At 48.8% G+C, this 23,468-nt stretch overlaps 2 protein-coding genes across 2 annotated transcripts; both read right to left on the reverse strand.

The window, feature by feature from the left end:
- On the reverse strand, window positions 1-12,017 carry C5AR1 (complement C5a receptor 1). The gene is made up of 2 exons (XM_067020274.1): window positions 11,962-12,017; window positions 1-2,186 (listed from the first exon to the last, which is right to left on the reverse strand). The coding sequence occupies exons 1-2, from the start codon at window positions 11,962-11,964 to the stop codon at window positions 1,146-1,148; spliced, it is 1,044 nt and encodes a 347-aa protein (XP_066876375.1). The 5' UTR covers window positions 11,965-12,017; the 3' UTR covers window positions 1-1,145.
- A 10,505-nt stretch (window positions 12,018-22,522) lies between these two features.
- INAFM1 (InaF motif containing 1) lies at window positions 22,523-23,380 on the reverse strand. Its single transcript, XM_059045479.2, has one exon. The coding sequence runs from the start codon at window positions 23,292-23,294 to the stop codon at window positions 22,770-22,772; it is 525 nt and encodes a 174-aa protein (XP_058901462.1). The 5' UTR covers window positions 23,295-23,380; the 3' UTR covers window positions 22,523-22,769.
- Window positions 23,381-23,468: the final 88 nt, after the last annotated feature.

The raw sequence follows: 23,468 nt of genomic DNA on the forward strand, positions 1-23,468 counted from the left end.
TTTCAACATTTATTATTTTTTATTTTCATTTTTCAACTGGTGCATACTAGTTTTTTTGAAAGTCCAAAGGTTACATGCTTTGTATGTTATATATGTATGAGTCCATTGCTATAGCATTCTTGAAAGGACCAAATCACAGAGATGGAGAGAGGATTCGTGGTTGCTAGGGGTTTGGGACAAGGCTGGGGAGGGTAGAAGGCAGTGAGAGTGGCTAGAAGAGGGTGTCACGAGGGATCCCGGCAGTGACAAAAATGACCTGCGCCTCGGCCGTATTCACGTCCACATCTTGGTTGTGATATTGTCATGTCATTTTGCAAGACGTGTCTACGGCAGGAAACAGGTCAAAGGTACCCAGGATCACTCCGTTTTACTACTTACAACCCAACGGCATGAGAATTTAAATGAGGTCAAAATAAAAGGTTTGATTTTTTTTTTTCAGCGCAAACAAAACAGCAGTTGACAAGGTAAAACAGAAAACTCCCCTGGGACCCCATTCCCTGGAGGGGCCCAACCGATGTTTCCCAACCCTATAGGTGTCTTCCTCACTGCTTGCTTTTTGCCATAACTATAGAACATCTTTTTACTTAATACTTTTTTTTTTTAACCCAGTGAAGTAACATACTAACTTACTGTTTTTCTTTAAATCAACTCAATTCCAGAAGCTGAGATAGGTCCATGGACTTTTGCCTTGTACTAAACAAGAATAACTTCTGAGATGCCAGTTACATTTTTTTTTTTTTTTTTGCCAACTCTCATAAAATAAATACAGAACTCTTTTTTTCAAGGTTTGAATGTTTCTGTTTGTCTGGGTTCTATGTATCTAACGTATTCACGCTCTCTGCACACAAACGTGTTGTTCTATGGAAGGACTCCAGGTATATTGGTTTCTGTTTGTTTTCCAAAGTCCTCGGATGGAAAAGAAAGGCTGGAGGTCCCTAGAAGGACATGCTAATCTTGGAAATGAGGAGTGATGAGAAGGGCCCGCACGCAAGAGGAAGGACAAGTCCGGGAACGATGGAAGGAATGGAGGCGAGTTCACTCAAGCCCCACCCACCTCTCCAAGATCCAATCAGCAAAGTGAATGGACCGGAAGTTTGATGACGTGCCGGAAAGGTGGTGGCCAGAGAGGCCTCAGCTTACACCGCCTAGCACTTCAGGGTCTGGGTGTCCACCGTGGAGAACGTGTTGGACTTGCTCTCCCTGTCGACGGACTCTTCGACCAACACATCCCGGATCCTGGAGGGGAGGGACTTGAGGAACCGAGTATGAAAGCCCTGGGCGGCGACCACATAGATGATGGGGTTAATACAGCAGTTGATGTAAGCTATGGAGACACACAGGGCATCCAAAGTGGACACGGATTTGAAGTTTGTCTTGTGAAAAAAGAACAGCAGCATCCCCGTCACCTGGTAGGGCAGCCAGAAGACAAAGAAGCTGGTCACCACTGCCACCACCACCTTGAGAGTCTTGGTGGAGCGGGTGGCACTGCGGCTCCAAGCCCGGACCAGGAGGAAGGTGTAACAGACTGTGAGTGTGACCAGCGGCCCCAGGAAGCCCACGACCAGCCGAATGAGGGCCACGGCCCTCTCTCTATATAAACCGTCCTTACCATAGTCAACCGCACACGTCATCTTGGGTGGGAAGTGCTCCACGTGGACCCCACGAAACACAAAGGAAGGTATGGTCAGCAGCAGAGCCAAGGCCCAGGCCACACCGCAGGCCGCCCAGGCCAAGTGGGCCCCTCGATAGTTCTGGCACCAGATGGGATTAAACACCAGCAGGAAGCGGTCGGCGCTGATGGTGGCCAAGAGCAAGATGCTGGCATACATGTTGATCAGGATGAGAGAGGGCAGGATCCCACAAGCAGCGTCACCGAAGGGCCAGTGGTTGTGCTGGACAACGGATGCAAACAAGATGGGCAGCGCCAGGCAGGAGAGGAGGTCAGCCACGGCCAGGTTGAGAAACCAGATGGCATTGACGGTTCGCTTGACCTCGGACCCCGTCACACAGACCACCAGGGCGTTGCCTGGCACTCCTACCAGGAAGACGGCTGCAAAGATTACCAGGGCGATCACATCTGGAGTCTGCAGGCTGAGGGTTTGGGGAGTATTATCCACCAATATTCTGGGGTTGTCGGTCCAGTTGCTATAGTCGTAGTAATCATCCGTGCTATTAGTCATGGAGTCCTGAGTGGAATCAGAGAAGCAGCGATGGTATAAGTCTGCAGACAGGTGGCAGGGGGGCCCCATCAGAGCTACTCAAAGCCCATCACTCCACTTCTTTAAGTCTTAGGTTTCTCCCAGGGAAATGGGGATGCTGGGGGCTGAGAGCCAGCTGGGGTGTCATACCACTTATTAAAATGGTGAAAACCCTTCCATGCTAATGGGTCTCCGTGCCATCCTGCCACCTCCCCCTGGAGTCCCTGGACTTCCCCAGAATCTAGCAATCGAATGGTTAAAGCCTAGGCCTGCTACAAAACTGCGGTCCCTATCCACTCTGGCCAGTACCCATGACACACTGCTTGTTAGACATCTTTAACGCCACCAACAAACTGAGATGCTAGTACCGAGCAGGTGGTTCCCCCACCAACACCACCAGCAGCAGCATCACCCCCTTTTGCTGCCTCCCACCCACTGAGGCGGCTCTGTGCTCTGCCTGGGAGCAGCTATCCAGAGTCAGCAGTGTTTCAACAGGGCCTCATGTACTCAGGCATAAGGGGTAGACAGGGAGAGAGACAGTCATCAAGATACATAATATCGTTTGTTTAAGTTAATTCTGCACTTTAAAACTTAGAGGAGAATAAGCTAATAATCATATGAACATAAATCCGAAATTGATATCCCAAGTCCTGAGCTATTCCCTAAATATTATTTTTTTATTACTTATTTTTAAAAATTTTCATTGGAGTATAGGCGATTTAACAATGCTGTGTTAGTTTCAGGTGTACAGCAAAGTGAAGATACATAATATCTTAATGCAATATTTTAAAGAATCAAGATGAATGCCCCCCCCCCGAAAAAATACCACAGTGCAAAAAAATTCTAATTTTAAATGAAGGCAATCTGCTGCAGTTGCTTGTTTGGTTTATGGCCCTGCATTATTACGCAAGAGGAACCTGCAGATCAGCCCACAGATTTCATTCCCAGCTGGGTGGATTTTGGCGGATTGACAATGGCGTGCAAACAGATCAAGCAATGTGGGGCTTTATGTATAGTCATGGGGTTTTAGGAGGGGTTGTTTTGGGAAGGGGGTGGTAAAGCTTTATTTACTTTTTCTACTTGGTTCAAACTATGGAAGGATATATTTTCCTAAGTGTAGATAGGGGCACACACGTGTCCTCTGCCCTGGGTACCAGGATGGCTCAGCGCGACACTAGGATCCAGATGCCAACTGTGCCACTTGAAGCCTCCCTGGCCCTCTGCAAGTTCCATTACTGCTTCACGCCTCCCTTACATTCCTGGTTAACTCCTATAGCAGTCCTTCACTTTTAGCTATCATTATTCCAAAACCTCAGTCTCAGAGCAGAGAGAAAATATTTAGGGGCAGCAAGAGGAAGAATAAGAAATAAGAATAGGGCTTCCCTGGTGGCGCAGTGGTTGAGAGTCCGCCTGCCGATGCAGGGGACACGGGTTTGTGCCCCGGTCCGGGAAGATCCCACATGCCGCGGAGCGGCTGGGCCCGTGAGACATGGCCGCTGAGCCTGCGCGTCCGGAGCCTGTGCTCCACAACGAAAAAAAAGAGTCAATGTGGGAGGGTCTTCTTTAGAGAAGAATCTAAAAATAATACTTGCAGAAGGAATGATAGACTTAAGGAAACATGGATCTGGATGACACTCAACAACACCTAATAAAACCATCGGGTGAAAAACAGGCAGGAACTTTATAATAAATAGGTTGAGCTGGTACCACAAACCCTCCATTCAGCCTCAGCACATTGAGAAGAGAGACAAGTAGACATTTGCTCTATCTGGTGTGATGCAGTAGAAAGGATACGGCACCACCTATGAAGTAATTTTTGCCAAAAAAAAAAAGAAGGTAAATCTAATCAAGATTCTAGATCTAAAACTACCAGTTTACAGGAAAAACAGAGGAGAGAGGAACATGATGAATAACACCACAGGGACAAAATCAGCCCAATCAGAAGTCAGGAAACTCTACAGGACAAATGGTCTTGTTACTCTCACAAATAAATGGCATTTTTAAAAAGGAAGGGGAGGGACTTCCTGGCGATCCAGCGGCTAAGACTCCGCGCTGCCAATGCAGGGAGCACAGGTTCAATCCCTGGCTGCGGAACTAAGATCTTACATGTCGTGCAGCGCGGCCAAAAGATTTTAAAAAGGGGGAAAGAAGAAGGAACGGGAAGTGTCACGGATTGAAAGAGATGTAAGAAGCACATCAAGCAAAGGCAAAATGGAGACCTTGGTTGAAAGAATCATATGGGAAAGAAGATATTTTAGAGACAATCTGGGAGATTTAAAAATGGACTGGATATTTGACGATAGCAAGGAATTATTGCTAATTTTATTGAGGGTGATATGATACTGTGCTTATGTTTTCAAAAAGTGGGGGAAGGCTATTTCTGATAGAGATACTCAGCAAGTGAAATAGGATGTCTTGGATTTGCTTTAAAACACTCCAGAAAAAAAAATAGCTAGAGGGAAGGAGAGAGGAAGGAAGGAGGAAGGGAGGAAGGGAGGACCAAAGATGACTTAGAATGGCAAAGTGTAGATAACTGTTGGAGGCAGGGTGGTGGGTCCATGGGGCGCTCACAATATTATTCTCTCTATTTTTGTGTGTTTGAAATTTTCCATAATAAAATAAAGAACAGAAAAGTCTTTGAGCACTTCTTCCCCAGACAGAGCTGCCTGGAAGTGTCATACCCCTCCAAGAGAGAAAGGGTAGCAGCTGTGCTGGAAACAGCCTTGGGTGCAAAAACTGTAACCCAGAGGCACCAGACACGGCAGAAAAATCCCCATGCAGGACATGGAATGATCATACTAAAGTAGACAGTATTAATTGAGCATCTACTCTGCTCCAAGCACAGCATTAGCTCTTTCAATCCTGACCACGACCCTACACGTAGGTTCTGTTAATATGTCCATTTTATTGATGAGAAAACAGAGGTGCCAGAAGATCAAGTAGGCTGTTCCAGTCACGTAAATGGGAATTCAGCTCTGTTGAGATTGGGATGCAAATCCAGACAGGCTGCCCGTGAGCATCTCCAGGGGGGGCTGTCAATGGCTTAAGGACACTTGAGGGGTGAGCTCTGTGGCCCTTGGAGCCCATCCCTGAAGGTGACTTCGTCACCAACCCAAGGAAAGGAGATAGAGAAAAATAGAAAGCATTATTACAGAAGTAATAAGAGCTGGATTTTTAGGGCACCTAAATTTGCAGGCTGAGAGGTTAATACCCACTAAACACCCAGCTCACGGATTAAATAAGATGAAAAATGTTCAAGCACCTGGCAAAATGCCTGGTACACTATAGGGAGACGAGAAATGGCAATGCTCTTATTATTTAGCGATCTTACAATTATTGAAGAGCTCAGATCTTTCTCTGAACAACTGTTTTTTTTATTTCTAGTTCCTTTATGTTACCCTAAGGTCAACTGGGTCAATCGGGCTGATGGTCCAGGGTACTTGCTGGTAGAGCCATAGCAGTGATTAAATTATTCAGAGGGAAAACGTCAATGTCAGCTGATGAGTGGATGAACAGGGTATGCTATACCCATGCAGTGGAATCTTATTTAGCCATAAAAAGGGATGAAGTATTGATACAAGCTACAATGTGGATGAACCTTGCAAACATTATGCTGAGTGAAAGAAGCCAGACACAAAAGGCCACATATCGTATGATTGCATTTACATGAGGTGTCCAGAATAGGCAAATCCATAGAGATGGGGAATGTGCTAGTCATTGCCAAGGGCTGGAGGAAGGGAATCAGGGAGGGAGTGCTTAATGGGTACAGGGTTTCTTTCGAGGGTGATTAAAAGGTTCTGGAAGTAGGTAAAGATAGTGATGGGACAACATCTTGAATATACTCAATGTCACTGAATGGTACACTTTAAAATGGTAAATTAGTGGGCATGGCTGATTCATTCTGTCGTGCAGCGGAGGCTCACACAACATTGCAAAGCAACCATTTTCCAATAAAAATTAATTCAAATAAATAAAGAAAATGGTGAATTGCATGTTACGTGAATTGTACTCAATTAAGATTAAAATGCCAGTGTCATAAAGACGAGAAAGGACCGAAGGACTGTTCCAGATGAATGGGGACTAACCAAACGTAATGTGACATCCTGCACCGGAGTCTGGAGCAGGAAAAACAAATTCACTCTAAAGGGCATTATTTGGGGCCCCCCTGGTGGCGCAGTGGTTGAGAGTCCGCCTGCTGATGCAGGAGACGCGGGTTCGTGACCCGGTCCGGGAAGATCCCACGTGCCGCGGAGCGGCTGGGCCCGTGAGTCGTGGCCGCTGAGCCTGCGCGTCCGGAGCCTGTGCTCCGCAACGGGAGAGGCCACAACAGTGAGAGGCCCGCGTAAAAAAAAAAAAATTAAAAAATTAAAAATAAATAAAGGGCATTATTTGGACAATTGAGCAAGTTTGAATATTATCTGGCATTGCACCGTTTGGATATAGATAATAGTATCTCACCAAACAGTAAATTTCCTCACGCTGATCATTGTGCTGCGCTCGTGTAAATTAATGTCCTTGTTCCTGAGAAGGAGACACCGAGACATTGGGGGGGGGGGCAAAGGACATGATGCTTGCAACTTACTCTCAACTGCTTCAGGAAAAAAAGGCAGTAGATGATAGATAGAGATAGATAGATGATAGATGATAGATAGACAAAGCAAACTTGGAGAATCTGGGTAAAGAGTATATGGAAGTTCTTTGTATTATTCTTGAAATTTTTCTATAAGTGTGAAAATGTTTCCAAAAAGTTAAAATTGTTGAGTTATTTCCATTGATGATGTGAGCCATCCGCCCGCACCATCCGCACTCCCAGCCCCCTGGCCCCCCATTTTCTACTTTGGGACCCCCACTCCCAGTTCCCATGCTTGGATCACTAAAGGGTTAATGCCGGGCATGGCAAGAGGCCCCAGACCCTGCTCAGGGGGGCTCTGCACCTTAGCAGGATGTTAAATATTTTAAATGTCCACCTCAGACATGACACATGAAGCTAACTTTTGTCCCTGCTCATTTCACAAGCTCTTGGCCATGCTTAGCTGCAGACGCCAAAAAGGGGAGCCTCCCCACCCCCTGCTCTCACGCTCACCATTACCCCTCTCATCAGCTGACAAAGCTCCTTTCCTGGAAGGAACTCACGAGGCCCTTTCCTCTCACTGACTTCACAAGTGCAGAAAAAAGACGCTGACTCTAGCCCTTTGTGATTTCTAGGATGCAACCGATAAAAAAGGCTTGCAAAGGTTGGCCCATTGCAGCATCCCTACAAAGAATAGAAATAGCCGACGCATCCAGCAAGAGGGGACTGAGGAAATTAATGATGGCACATCCAGGCAAAAGAATACTATGCGAACATCAAACGAATGAGGAAGTTTACGTAAGGATGTGTGTGGAGAGAGCTCCAAGATCTAGGGTGAAATAGAAAAAGTAGAAACTGAACAGTGTATGAAGCACGCTACCTACAAAAGAGGAATCTTTCTCCCTCTCTCTCCCTCTCTCTCTCTCTCTCTCTCTCAGTTTTTCTCTCTCTCCCTTCCTTCCTCCCCCTCCCTCCCCTCTGTCTCTATCATTCTATCTCTCTATGTGTGTATGTGTGTGTGTGTGTGTGTGTGTGTGTGTTTGCTTGTGTATGCACAGAATAGTTCCAGAAGCAGGCAGAGGAAATAAGTAACAGTGGTTCCCCCTGGGGAGGGGAAGTAGTGGGTTGGAGGGCAAAGCATTGGAAGGAAGTTTTACCATATGTGCTTTTGTTCTTCTTATATGTGGAGCCATACGAGAGAATGCATCGCCCTTTCCCCCCAAAATGGACGTTATATAGACTATACAAAAGAATTCATGGTTCTACCATTCTAGGAGTCTAGGAAAGATTCTAATAATATTTTTTTCATCGTACAAATATTAACAGGCTAGGGGCTTTGTTCCTTGGCATACCTGGCACCTGCCCTCGGAGAGGTTATGGTCTACTGGGAGAGAGAAATTAATCCCTAGGGATGGGAACTGAGTGTGTTCAATAGAGAATCCAGCCCGGTGTGAGACCAGGAGAAGGGTCTGGGTGGAATAAAACCACAGCACGGTTCAACAGAACTTTCTGTACTGATGGAAATGTTCCAGATGTGCATCATCCAACATGGTAGCCAGCAGTCACCTGTGGCTGTTGAGTGCATGAAATGTGGCAGATGTGTCTGGGAACCGAACTTTTACTTTTCTGTCATTTTAATTAAATTTCACCGGCCACACGTGGCTGGTGGTTACCGTCTCGGACAGCACAGGTCTGGGCCTCCTAGGTGATTCCTAAGTGCTGGGCGCTGTTCTCCATGCTTCCCAGGTGTTAGTTCATCAATTCCCTAACCACAGTATTTATGCCACAACAACCCCAAGGGCAGGGTACTCTTATTGTTCCTGAGTTCACAGGCTCATTTCAAGAGCCCTTGCCTGTTGTGTGGAGAAAGGGCTCCCGATGAGAAGCTGACAAGAAGAGGAGGTTGGGATTGCCTAGCTGCGGTGAGGGATGATGGTGGCTTGACCTAGGGTGGTGGCAGTGAGGAGTCATGAATGGATCGGAGGAGAACAGGGTGAAGGAGATGCTTACGAGGAAAGAACTCAGAATTGCCGAGCTCTGTTCTAAGTCCTTTTCACAGATCAGCTCGCTTATTTATTTACTTAGGCCACGTGGCATGCAGGTTCTTAGTTCCCCAACTAGGAATCGAACCCGTGCCCCCTGCAGTGGAAGCACGGAGTCTGAACCGCTGGACCGCCAGGGAGATCCCATGTATCATCTCATTTAATCCACAGGACGACCCTATGAGCATTGTTGCCATTGCAACACCCATTTTACAGATGAGAAAACTGAGGCTACAGAGAGCTTAAGAGACCTTTCCTAGTCCTTGAAGTTAGCAAGTGGCAGAGGTAGGAGAGAACCTCTGAGAGTCCAACTCCAGAGCCCTCTCTGAGAGGCTCCCAGACCTCAAGTGTGTTGGGAGAGAGGGGCATGCATTCAAGGCAAAAGGCCACAAGGTAACAGGGAGGAGTGTCCGCACACCAGAAAAATGAACAAACATCAGCGTGGCTGGCAGGTAGCCTAGACGAGGTTGGAGGAGCCACAGACGCCATGTTAAAGGATACGCATTTTTATCCTGGGGTAATGGGGAGCCATGGATGGTCTTGGAGCTGCAGAGGGACTAGATGAGAGTTTCTCTTAAGAAAGATCCCTCTGACTGCTGTGAGGAGTTAAGACTAGAGGGGAGAGGACCAGATAGGAGGCAGGGGCAGGGACCCAGTCCAGCGAAGATGGGGGCTTGAATGGGGGTGATGCCCAGGGGAGGAAAAAAAGTGGAAAGACTTAAGAGGCATGACAGGGGGCTTCCCTGGTGGTCCCGTGGTTAAGACTCCTCGCTCCCAATGCAGGGTGCCTGGGTTCCGTCCCCGGTCAGGGAACTAGATCCCGCACGCATGACACAACTAAGACCCAGCACAGCTAAATAAATAATAAATAAATAAATAAATATTTTTTTTTAAAAAAAAAGAGGCATGACATGGTTACAGTCAAGCAGCTGGTGGGTGGTAAACTCTGCCCCAGTCCCTTCCCTTGCTCACTGGGCTTCAGTCTCCCTATCCTCACAGCAGGAAAGTCCTGGCAACTGTCCCCTCAATTACAGTGGAAATAACAGATTCACTTAGGAATGCTGTCAGAGCTAGTAAATACGCAGAAGACACAGTTTGCTTTTTTTCTGGAACATCCCTCTCCCTGTTCCTACATGAACACAGCGTCTTTAAACAATCCACCCTTGGGCTTCCTTGGTGGCGCAGTGGTTGAGAATCCGCCTGCCGATGCAGGGGACACGGGTTCGTGCCCTGGTCCGGGAAGATCCCACGTGCCGCGGAGCGGCTGGGCCCGTGAGCCATGGCCGCTGAGCCTGCGCGTCCGGAGCCTGTGCTCCACGACGGGAGAGGCCACAACAGTAAGAGGCCCGCGTACCACAAAAAAAAAAAAAAAAAAAAAAAAATCCACCCACAGAACCACTTGAAACCATTATATCATCCTCTGAGACATGGGACACAAGGGTGGAGGTGAGCATCTCGACTCAGATTTACCTTCTTGAATTTGCAATCTTTGTGACTCAACACCCCTGAGCGCGAAGAAACATAAGCACTTGCGTTTTAAAAACCATGAGAAAAAGACAAGCCTTCAGATCCTCTGAGGATGCCATGAACTGCCTTTCAGGTTGGCAAAAATAAAAAAGTTCCGTATAACTATGCAGATGGGGGTCTAGACATGTAGTTACTCTCATGCTCTGTAGATGAGGAATGTAAACTGGTACAAGCTTTGTCAATATCTGTTAAAATAAAAATTGCCCATGTCTTGGATTCAGTATTTGCAGTTCTGGAAACCCAGATGTGGGTCCAAAGATGTAATTTGGGGTTTGTTTTGGTTTGGTTTGGTTTTGCCACGCGGTTTGTGGGGATCTTAGCTCCCTGACCAGGGATCTAACACCGGCCCTTGGCAGTGAAAGCACCGAGTTTTAACCACTGGACCACCAGGGAATTCCCTAATTTTGGCTTTTTTTTTTTTTTTTTTTTTTTTTTTTGCGGTACGGGGGCCTCTCACTGCTGTGGCCTCTCCCGTCGCGGAGCACAGGCTCCGGACGCGCAGGCTCAGTGGCCATGGCTCACAGGCCCAGCCGCTCCGCGGCACGTGGGATCCTCCCGGACCGGGGCACGAACCCGCGTCCCCTGCATCGGCAGGCGGACTCTCAACCACTGCGCCACCAGGGAATTACCCTAATTTTGGTTTTAGAGACAAAGTATTGGACAGCCTAAATCTCCTTTGATAAGAGATGGAAACTCCCACCGGCATATCACACAGCTGATAAAAGGAAAGAGGCAATGTCCCTGAAATACATGGGGATGATACCTTCCTCACAGATTGTTTAAGTCAAAATTCATAAATGTCAAGTGCCTAGCACAGTGCCTGGCATGCAGTAAGCGCTCAATAAATGCTGGGTAATAATACAATATGTTATTCATGAAGGAAAAAAAAAGACGTAGGATAATGTGTAAAAGAAACTTCCCTTTATAGGGTGGGGGGCGGGGAGAAAGAATAGACACATCAGAAGCATTGAGGGCCAACTGTATGCCAGGCACTGCTGTAAGAGCTTTCTGTGTATTATCTCATTTAATTCTCTCCACGACCCGATGATGTAGATTCCCCTCTGTAGTGTTACTATCCCCATCTTCACCATAAGGAGAAGGAGGTTCAGAAAGACGGGTCTCGTCCGCTATTACACAGGAAAGGCAGGGTTTGAACCCCATTTCAGTATGACCCTCGTGTCAAACTACTCCTTACTTCGTTCCCTACGCTGCCCTGGAGAACCTGTACACTGTTTCCAGAAGGTTCCACCACAAACTGGTGCCCACTGTTGCCTCTGGGGGAAGTTACAATGAATCTGAAGCTCTGGGGAGGGAAGGGAGTTTCACAGAATACCCTTTAGGGATTTGGAGTTATTTAACAGAAAGAAAAAGAAGTCGAAGCTAATCGTGGGCCCTATAATCCCTTGACAATCTAACTCTTTAGCTGCCTCCCAGACCTGGAGAAGGAGAGTCTGAGATGAGGGAGAGGGGAGAAGGGGGGGGGCTGGAGATCAAGGGCAGGGAGGAGGAAGGAAAGGGGGAGAGATAGCAAGAAGGGGCGAGTGGGGAGAGCAGATGGGGCCCCAGAAGGGAGAGCGCACGGGTAGAGGGTGTCTGCCCCCCACCCCACTCCGCCAAGACTCACCATATTCAGCTTTCTCCCGGGTTCTCCGCTGATCAAAGTTTCCCCCCTGCCTGAGGGCTGTGGTTTTTAAAGCCCCAAGTGAGTTTGCGGGTAGGCGGAGAGGAAATGACCCGTCTTTCCCCTCTGGGGTTCTCATTGGTCTAGGGCTCCTTCCATGGGGCACACACCCAGAGACCTGATCACTTCCTCCTGGCCACAGAAAGGAGGCAGGGGCTCCGAAACCTGAGCAAGCTCCAGGTCCCAGAAGGGAGGAAGCCAGACGAAAGAGACCCCCGCCCCATCTAGGCTCGGCCCCTCTCCAGGCCTTGGTTTGCTCCATTTGAGATGATCTCTCCCTTTCCTTCTATGGCCCCAGGTAGCAGTGGAAAATCTCAGGGGTCCAACTGGCTTAACCTGGGAAACAGGGATTGTGAGACCCAGCCTCCCAACCAGGTTCCACTGAGGCCCAGAGAGGCAAAGAAGGTCTGTGGAGGTGGCCCAGCACTTGGGGACTGTTCCATCTTCCTCCCTAGAGTTTTGAAGTTGGCACACACACCCCCAGAGCCACCACCATCCTTTCCTGCCCCATTCTGGGTTCTTGTGGAAACATGCTGCAGTCTGGGGCAGGGAAGGATCCCACCTGATTTAGTTTCTTATTGCTGCTGTAACAAATCGCCATAAACTGAGTAGCCTAAAACAACAAAAATATATCCTTTCACAGTTCCAGAGGCCAGAAATCTGAAATCAAAATGTTGCCAAGGCCACACTTCCTCCATAGGCTCCAGAGCAGAATCTTTTCCTGCCTCTTCCAGTTCTGGTCTCCGCCAGCATTCCTTGGCTTGTGGCCAACATCACTCCAATCTCTGCCTCTATGGTCACATCTCCCTCCCTCCTACTGTGTGTCTCAAATCTCCCTTTGCCTCCCTCATTTAAGGACCCTTGTGATTACATTTAAGGACCCCCTAGATAATCCAGGATAATCTCCCATTTCAAGATCCTTAATTTATCTGCAAAGTCCTTTTTCCTATATAAAGTCACTCCCTGGGTTCCAGGAATTAGGACGCAGGTTCATTTTTCCCGTGCTTGTCTGCAGCTCTCCTGTAGGCCACCCACATCATTCCTCCACAAATAGTATTTTTCTCCAGCAAGCTTCCATTTGTGAAGAGCTAGCTTTCTTTTTATTGCAAAGATGATCCACGCACCTTATAAGCATTTGAACAATCCAGAAATGCCCTCCTCACCCCCAACCCCCCGAAAAAGCATTGAAAAATCCCCTGACTGGGGCTTCCCTGGTGGCGCAGTGGTTGAGAGTCCGCCTGCCGATGCAGGGGACACGGGTTCGTGCCCCGGTCCGGGAAGATCCCACGTGCCGCGGAGCGGCTGGGCCCGTGAGCCGTGGCCGCTGAGCCTGCGCGCCCGGAGCCTGTGCTCCGCAACAGGAGAGGCCACAACAGTGAGAGCCCCGCGTACCGCTAAAAAAAAAAAAAAAAAATCATTGCCAAGCACTTCCTAGGTGTTTACCATTATTGCTCCCATCCTCTGCCAGGAAGTGGATTCTTTAATCGTCCAATGTCCTGAGCCCCAGGCTTCCTGGGCAGAGGGGACAGACAACAAAAAGAATTCTCATGCTCTGCACAATGTTCTGAAAGAGGATGGGCTGACAAAGGGTTAAAATGTTCCAAGACCTTTATTGTCACACTAAGAGAAGAAATGAAGAACCCGTGGTGTATCAGTTAACTATGGCTGTTGTTATAGACTGAATGTTTTTGTCGCCTCCAAAATTTGTACGTTGAAACATAATCCCGAATGTGATGGAATTAGGAGGTAGGGCCTTTGGGGTGATTAGGTAATGAGAGTGGACCTCTCATGAGTAGGATTAGTGCCTTTATAAAAGAGACCCCAGAGAGCTCTCTGACTCTTTCTGCCATGTGAGGACACAGCAAGAAGGCAGCTGTCTACAAACCAGGAAGTGACCTCTCACCAGACACAGAATCTCTTGGCATCTTGAACCTGGACTTCCCAGCCTCCAGAACTATAAGAAATAAATATTTGTTGTTTAAGCCACCCAGTCTATGGTAATTTGTTACAGAAGCCCAAATGGACAAAGACAGCTATGTAACAAATATCTCCAAATATTAATAGTTTAAAACCATAACTTTTCTTGTTGCTCACAGATCCATGGGTCAACTGAATGGTTCTTTTGGTCTTGGATGACCTAACCCATGCATCTGAAGTCAACTTTGGTTGGGTAGGTGGCCCTGTTTCTGGGAGTTGGATGGGTGCCTGTGGTCTGCTTGGTGCAGGCTCTCATCCTCCAGCAGGTTAGCCCAGGCTTATTCCTATGGCAGTGGAAACTTTCCAAGGAAGCAAACAGAAGACCCAAAGACTCTCAAGACCTAGACTTAGAACTAACACAACATCACGCCTGCTACATTCTATTGGTCAAGGCGAGCCCAAATTCAAGGGGTGGGGAAACTGATGTTACCCCTCGAAAGGAGGAGCTACAAAGTCAAATGCAAAGGGCGTAAGTGGGGAGATTTGTGGCCACTTTTTACTTGTGACACTAGTGGGCAATGGTGATTCTATTCTGTTATAAAGAGAAAGCAAGCCCAATTTCTAGTCAAAAATGGTGTCTTTCACAGAAGATCTGCAGAATGTGTGACTCGTGTTTCAGAGCAGGAAACAATCCATTTGCGACAGTCATTAGAGACAGTCTCAAATACTGTGGCTCTCCTGGGCACATGGTGGGGTTCCACCTATTGGAGGTTTGGCGGGGCCACGTGACTTTCCCTGCCCAGTGAAACATGAGAAGAAGGAATACGTGCCACTCCAGTCTGCAAATTCTAAGAACTAGTACACGCTTGACCATATTTTTAATTTTCCCTTGGCCAGTCGGATGCTGGCTGGGGCTGTACTCATCGGAAGGCTTGACTGGCTGGATGTCCCAGGGGGCTTACTCACATGACTGGCAGTTGATCCTGGCTGTCATCATACTTTGGTTCTCAGTTTCAGGTTTGAACACAGCGTCCAGGCCCTTTCCCCAACCCCCCTCCCCGCCGCCATGGTGGCCTAGGCTGGGACATGACCACCTGTACCAGATTGGATTACTCTTCAGAAGTCTTCACTCCATCCACCTCATCTCCTTGGAAGGACTGTATAACACTTCCACCCCTTTATACTGGGCTTGGCCATGTGACCTGTTTAGCCAATGGTATGATGGTACACAGAACACAGAGGCTTGACATGTACCTGTATAGTTCAGTTCACACCTCTGCCACCAACATGAGAGATCCTAGGATAGACCACTGGTCCCAAGCATTGAATGCACCAGCCAAGGCCAGCCAAGATCAGCCTATCCACAAACACCTGAGGCAGCCCGGTCAAGATCAGCGAGGCAGCCCGCCATGCCCAGCCCCAATCAATCATCCCCCAGATGACCTCAGACATATGGGACGGCCCAGCCAAGATCAGTAGAGCCATCCAGCCACAATCAGCTAGGTGACTCTCAGCTTGAGCTAAATAAATGTTCGTATTGAAACGGAGCAAGACCCTAAGGTCCTTCCCCCTCCTCATGTCCTCCACCTGCCTTTCGTCTGTGGAAAAACGTTAGCCAAAGAATAAGTTTAATCGGAGAAGTGAGAAAATGAAGAAACAGAGGAAATCAGTCCAAAAAGACTAAATAATAATAATAGTTTAGTCATTAAGCATAGTCAAGGACCTTTAGTTCCTTCTCAAGGGTTATAGATAATATTCTGAGCCTATCCTGTGAGCTGTCTGATACTGAAAACCCCAGCAAGCGGAAGAAGTGAACTACATGATGGCCAGAGTGTAGCCATGACATAAGCTGCCACAATTCTGAGAACTGGCCTCAAGGAAATGGGAACAAACCGACCCTGGAACTGAAGATCAACTGTACTTAAAACAATCAAGATGATGCTGGTCAGACCACGGGTGATCAATTTCAAGACGACTGTCAGAGCCGATTGTGTTGTTTCTGCATGGAGCCCCCTCCCTCTGTCTATAAAACTCTTGCCCCCTGATTGTCGTGGGGGCAGGGAGTCAGCCTTTGAACAGGTGTCCACCCTCCCCCCACCACCACCGGTTGCCGGCATCCAAAGTAAAGAAAACTTTCTTTTCCACCAACCTTGCCTCTTTATTGGCTTTTGAGCTGCAAGCAGCTGGACCCCACTTTTGGTTACAGTGTGTGTACATCACACACAGGTTTTGACTGTTTGTTACCCAACTATAGTGAATTGATACATTACCAGCAGCATATCCACAGACTCATCATCATTACATAGCTGCAGGGTGACTGTATGACCACCAGATTATTTTTATTTTATTTATGATCCATGGACCACATAGCAAGACAACACTGGCTGAATCATAAGTAATTGTACCCAAATGTTAAATGCAGATGACATGGAAGGCTAAAGGCGGTTTCACAACCACATAAGTTTCAGGCTGGAAAAGCCCACGCTCAGCATTTCCCGTGACTTGGCTGGACTTCACTGAGATTTTTCCAGAGGCCAGATGACTTGTGATATTGCAACAGATCAAATGAAAAAGCAACTCTGAAAATGCAGTTGTCTTCTCTCCAACTGGACATTACTTATTCTCAGAAATGTAAAATAATGCCATTCTTCTCATTAAATTTTTTTATTTTGGAAAATATAGCATTTCTCATTTAAAATGTTATTTATGTTTAAATGCAGTGTTTCCAAATCTCCATCAACAAACAAACAAAATGTGGTATCTGTGTGCAATGAAATATTACTCAATCTTAAAAAGGAAGGAAATTCTGACACATGCTACAACATGAATAAACTTTGAAAACATGATGCTAAGTGAAATGACACAGGCACAAAAGAACAAATGCTGGGCTTCCCTGGTGGCGCAGTGGTGGAGAGTCCGCCTGCCGATGCAGGGGACACGGGTTCATGCCCCGGTCCGGGAGGATCCCACATGCCGCGGAGCGGCTGGGCCCGTGAGCCATGGCCGCTGAGCCTGCGCGTCCGGAGCCTGTGCTCCGCAACGGGAGAGGCCACAGCAGTGAGAGGCCCGCGTACCGCAAAAAAAAAAAAAAGAACAAATGCTGTATGAATCCATTTACATGAGGTACATAGAATAGGCAAATTCATAGAGACCTAAAGTAGAATAGAGATTACCTGGTGTGGGAGGGATGAGGAATTATTGTTTAGTGGGCAGAGTTTCAGTTTGGGAAGATAAAAAGAAATGCTGGAAATGAATGGTCATAATGGTTGCACAACATTGTGAATTTACTTAATGCCTCTGAACTGTATACTTTTTTAAAAAATTTATTTATTTTATTTATTTATTTCTGGTTGCGTTGGGTCTTCGTTGCTGCGTGCGGGCCTTCTCTAGTTGCGGCGAGCGGGGGCTACTCTTCGTTGCGGTGTGCGGGCTTCTCATTGCAGTGGTTTCTCTTGTTGTGGAGCACGGGCTCTAGGCGCGCGGGCTTCAGTAGTTGCAGCATGTGGGCTCAGTAGTTGTGGCTCGCAAGCTCTAGAGCGCAGGCTTCAGTAGTTGTGGTGCACAGGCTTAGTTACTCCGCGGCATGTGGGATCTTCCTGTACCAGGGCTCGAACCCGTGTCCCCTGCATTGGCAGGCGGATTCTTAACCACGGTGCCACCAGGGAAGCCCCGAACTGTATACTTAAAAATGGTTAAAATGGTAAATTTTATGTTATGTACATTTTACCACAATAAAACCGTTTCAGAAACGCAATGGATTTATCATGGTTATTTTTAAATGACTTACTAAATAATTTTTAACTTCTCAATCTTAATACTTAAATATATATGTTTAAAATATTTATTTAGGCTGTGCCAGGTCTTAGTCGCGACACGCGGGATCTTCATTGAGGCATGCGGGCTTTTAAGTTGCAGCATGCATGCAGGCTCTAGATCCCCGACCAGGGATCGGACCCTGGCCCCCTGCATTGGGAGCGCAGAGTCTTACCCACTGGACCACTAGGGAAGCCCCTTAATGCTTAAATATCGATAGATATAACACACATACAAAAAAACTCTTTGGGTCCTCAAGAATTTTTAAGGGTGTAAAAGAATCCTGAGACCAGTAAGTTTGAGAACTGCTGCTCTATGTGCAGCTGAGGCAAGCCTGAGCTATCTGTCCCTGGCACTTCTCTGCAAGGATCTACAAATCCAGGAATTAAAGTTTCTTCTGGCCCAGGTGGACAGGCGACCTCTAGCGGAAGTATAAGGTATTGCTTGACAGCGCAAAATTTGAGTCATTTTGTGGAGTTCGCTGAAATTCTAAGACAGAAGCAGACATGGTCGCGTGAAATGAGGATTTTATTTCAGCATATTAACTTTAAACCGTGAACCATGTCTCCTCTCCTGCACATTCACACACAGACATTCACACGGAGATCCACGGTCACATGCACACACAAAAAATTACATATAGACATAACTAGATGCTCACGAACACACACAGTCACAGACAGGCAGACAAGATCAAACACACACCATCTCTCCACAGACCCCCATATGTACACACACAGAAATACTTTCACACACAGACACAGCTTCACACATGGACACACACTCATATAGTCATACACACAGACACACTTTCACATGCACACACACACACACACACACACACACACTAAAATAGCATATCGTTAACAAAAGGGATTTAGTAAATGAACGCCATTCTCTATTTTTTAAAAAAGATCGTAATGGAAAATGAGTTTCTTCCCAAAGCCATTAAATAAATGTTGAACAAATAATTAAGATGAATCTAGGTTTGGCAGCGTGCCCAATTAGAGGTCCACAATCCCTTAGCTGAAGTCTTTGGGGACAGATGCGTTTCAGAACTCAGAACTGTTCCAGTTTTAGAAAGGTAATTCTGAGCGAATGCCATATATTATGTAACGCTCCTAGGGGCCTGAAGCAGACCCTGCTCCATCAGACATGTTAATATATTTGCAGCAAAATGTGTGAAAATTCACGCCAACGGAGATAAATTGTGTTAAGAACGCATATTAGCTGATTTGCCGCCATGTGAGACTGGGCCAAAATGATCCCCTGAAGAAACATTTTTTTTGGTTGTCAGAGCTTTTTGGAATTCGGAATTTCGGATAAGGGATAGGGGATTCTATCGGCAGGCCCTTCACACGTCATCTACCTATACTGCTCTGATTGTTGTAAATTTTCGACTTCAACTTGGACGTTGGGGAGGACGGCAGGATCCTGGAGGACCGCGACTCTTTAGCGCCCCCTCCTGGTAGCCCCAGTCCTTGCCGTTTGGCTGAGGATTTGTCATGTCTGCCGGCTTTGGCCAGATCCAGCAATAGGTCCTGATTGGTCTAACCCTCCTGGCACAGGCATTGTTTCCGGGGTTGTCATGTGACCCAAGCTGATCCAATCAGACTGAAGGCAAGCCCTTTGGCTCATCAGTAGGGGACCAGGCCTCCCTCTTTCTTTGGGATGGGAATGAGGAGCTCACAGGTTCCTGGATCTATGGGCACCAGGTGAAGCCGCTTGGGGATGAGGCCAGAAAGAACTAGAAACAGTTAGATCCCTGTGGTGGCCATGGAATGGCGCTGCTCAGATCTCCCTTTAAGAGATCCTGCTGCTGACAGCACAGCTGTCTGACAGTTGTGTAGACAGCTGTGGTGGTGTAGACACCACTTCATTGGTGCCAAGGCCGCGCCTCCCTTGGGCAGCTCCCAGTGAGAACACAGTGGGTACTAGCGCCAGCCCACTGCAGACCCACCCAGGACTCCTCTGATGGGCAACCTTCGCTCAAAGACCGCCCCATAGACACACACACCCCACCCCCACCCCACAGACGTACAGCCAGAGGCTCCTCTGACCCAGTCCCTTTCCCTCTCTCCTTTCACAGCTGTCAGACTGACGGATGGTGGTGACTGACCACTTCAGAATGGTTAAAATAGTAACTCATATGCCATGGGTATTTCATACACACAAATTTGACCACCCACCTCTCCTTGCCTCTCCATCACCACCCTGGTCTAGCCGCTGTCGTCCCTCACCTGAATCACGGCTGTGGTCTCCTTACTGGGCTCCCAGCTTGCACCCCCGTTCCCTGCAGTTCATTCCCCACGTGGCAGTCGGAGGATCCTGTTAACACCTATGTCGGGCTCAGAAGCCTCCCACTTCTCCACCTCACTCAAAGTAAAAGTCCTCACCCTGTCCCATGGGGCCCTGCACAAACTACCCCCATTCTCTCTCCCCCAACCTTCTCCTGCCCTCCCTCTCATTCATTCCGCTCCAGCCACATTGACCTCTTTGCTGTTCCTTGAACAAGCCAAGCACCTTCAGCCTCAGGACCTTTGCACTTGCTGTTCCTGATTCCTGGAGCACTCTTCTCCCAAGACCTGCATGTCCTGCTCTCACTTCTCTTAGGCTTCTAGCCAGTAACCAGCAACTTCATCATTCCCTATCCCCTATGCCCCGATTATTTTTCTCCTTTGTGCTTATTACTACCTGATAGTAATAACATATACTTAAGTTATTCATCTATATTTCTTGTCCGTCTCTTCACTGATATGTCAGCTCCATTGAGAGCAGAAATTTCTGCCTGGTTTGTTCCCTGCTGTGTCCCCAGTGCTTAAAATAAGGCCTGGCACATAGTAAGTGCTGCATAAATATTTGTTAAATGAAGGATTAAGAGATAGCAACCAAAATAGAGCCTGTGAAAAACAGAAAGAGAGAAGGGAGGAGAAACACACAAAAAGGGTGGGGGGAAGATAGGGGAGTGAGGGAGGCTGAACTAGGGGGAAAATGAGAAGAGGGGGTTGGATCAAGATGGGGGGAGAAAAGTGAGGAAACAGGACGAAACAGAGAGAGAGCTGAGGCGAGTGAGTCAGAACAGAGTGAGGGATAGAAACAGAGATAATACAGACAGACATCAGAGAGACAGAGACACACAAAGATTGAGAGACAAAGAGAAAAGGGGTAGAGGAGACAGTGGTGAGGGAGACACACAGACGAGAAACCAAGAGAGCAGGAAAAAGGGCTGGGAGAAGTGAGTTGAGAACTAGAGAGAAGGGGGCCAGTGGGAACAGAGATGGAGTCCCTCCCTCTAACTCACCATTGGCTGGTGTCCAGGGCTCTGGGCTGACTGGATATCCCTTGGGATCCAAGCTGTGGTTTTTAAAACCCCGAGGGACAGAGGTGGGTGGAGAGAAAGAACATGTCATGCTGTACTGTGGGCTTCAAACCGCCAGCTTCTTCAATCCTCAGAGAAAACTTTATGAGATAAATACTATGATCATCTTCATTTTACAGGACCAGAGAGGTTGAGTTACCAGCCCAAAGTCACACAGCTAGTGAGAGGAAGAGCTAGGATTTGAATCTGGGTATCTTGGCCCAAGGTCAGTGCCCCTAACCACCATCTACGCTAACTGGAAAGAGGTGCTGGCTTCCTGAGTTCCATTCAGTCTGGAGACACCCTCTGGGAAGTGGTACTGGAGGGGAAGAGGAAGCAGATGAGGTAAACAGATTGACATTCCTAGCCAGGTACATATCCACAGATGTCCCAGTATAGGGAAGAGGCTCAGCTTCACCATCCTGGTGAAGCTTCACCATCCTTCTTCACCTCTTCAGTTCAGCGAAGGTAGTTGGACAGGAAACCACCTCCTGCTTGTAGGATCCAACGCCCTGCCCAGAGCTAGGCCTTAGTAGTCGGGATGGGAAAATGGACTCGACCACCTCTGACTCTTTTTTTTTTTTTTTTTTTTTTTTCCCGATACGCGGGCCTCTCACTGTTGTGGCCTCTCCCGTTGCGGAGCACAGGCTCCGGACGCGCAGGCTCAGCGGCCATGGTTCACTGGCCCAGCCGCTCCGCGGCATGTGGGATCTTCCCGTACCGGGGCACAAACCCGTGTCCCCTGCATTAGCAGGCGGATTCTCAACCACTGCGCCACCAGGGAAGCCCCCTCTGACTCTTTTAGCAGGACTGGAGTTTCTCTACCTTGGTTTGCGGGCAGCATTGCAGACCACAGAGGTTATACTAATCTTCAAAGGCAGCAGCGTGCTTTGATAACTTCCTCTGTGATTCCCAGAGGGGCAGAGAAGCTCTACCACCACCCGGATCCACGCTCATCTCTCGGATCCCAGAAAGAAGGCCTCATTCTCTCCCAGCAGCACCCTTACATCTCCAGGTGACTTAGCCTCTGTCCCCGACATTATAATTATACGAATCACAACTCCCAGAAACCCAGCTCTGGCTGAGATCATCCCATCTCGCATCTCCTGTGCTGTAACAGGCCGGGCCCTTTGCTCCCCTCCAGAGGAACTTGACCTCTGCCCCAAGCATGCAAGAAACTGCGAAGTCCTTCACACTGCCTGACCTTCAACTGCCCTGTTGCTGGTAAGCCTCTTCTCCTCACCCCAGCCCAGAAAATACATTGACACCAATGGAAGAAGGGCCCCCCTAGGGAAGGGGAGAACCCACACAGCCCACCTAGGGAGAGAAACGGAGACCAGATGCCAGGAAGGACTTGCCCTCACAAACTTGAGAGGGGCGGCACCTCTGTAGACAGCACGACAAACACAGCACGAGGCAGCTGGGGCTGAGTTTATTGCAGGTGGAAGATGGATACGGAGATTCAGGGAGAAGAGGGGCAGGCTGAAGACTCTGTACTCAGAATCCTAAAGAGGGAGGGTCAGGAGGCACAGATCAGTATGCGGTCGGCCAGATGGTGGAGGACCGGCCTGACGGCGGAGAAGCTGCGAGGGGCGAGACTCAGAGCCAGCCCCTCTTCGCCCCCCATTCTTCAGGATGACGGCTCCGGAGACGCTAGACGACGTCATGAAGAGGGAGCCAAACCCCAATCCGGGAACGGCGAATCCGCGGCGGGGGCGCCGGGCTCTCGAGGGCCGGCGGTCCATCTTGGGTGAAAAGGAGGGTTACCCAGGTCCTCGCCCCCTGCGGCCTCCGGCGTCTCCCCCGGCGTCGGGCGGCGACTGGGGTCGCTGTGGCGGCGGCGGCGGCGGCGGCTGTGCGGCAGCTCGAGGTGGGGTCGCGGCCCGCCATGGGCTCCCAGGAGACAAGAGACCGAGGCAGCGGCGGGCACCGAGGCAGGTAGAGCACCCGCGCGGGCGCCGCACGGAGAGGACTGCGCGCTGGGCGGCGGGCCGGCTGGGGCCGCAGGGGGCCGCGTGGGAACCCAGATGAGACCGTAATAGACAGCGAGCAGCACGGCAGCCAACGAGACGCAGATAAAGTAGGCACAGACCGGAGCCAGGCGCAGCCAGCGGCCCCGCGGGCCTTCGCTCAGCCCCGCGCCACCCGGGCTCTCGCCACCGCCGCCCACGCAGCTCGTGCCCCGCATCCCCGCAGCCCACTCGGGTCAGCGCCACAGCCCGTACAGGACCTGCCCCTTTGGCCCGCCCCCTCCGGAGGACCGCCTTCGCGCTCTAACCCTCCCTCGTCCAACCCCGCCCCCGCCAGCGTGGTCACGCCCCCGCGCGGGCGGGCCTCCTCCGCGTTGTAAGCCCGCCCCCTC

Source organism: Kogia breviceps, chromosome 18 (assembly GCF_026419965.1).
Source record: "Kogia breviceps isolate mKogBre1 chromosome 18, mKogBre1 haplotype 1, whole genome shotgun sequence".
NCBI classification, from domain to species: Eukaryota; Metazoa; Chordata; class Mammalia; order Artiodactyla; family Physeteridae; genus Kogia; species Kogia breviceps.

Bases quoted from the DNA above. Each gene is read 5' to 3' on its own strand.
- INAFM1 (XM_059045479.2), bottom strand. From the start codon at position 23,294: ATGCGGGGCACGAGCTGCGTGGGCGGCGGTGGCGAGAGCCCGGGTGGC.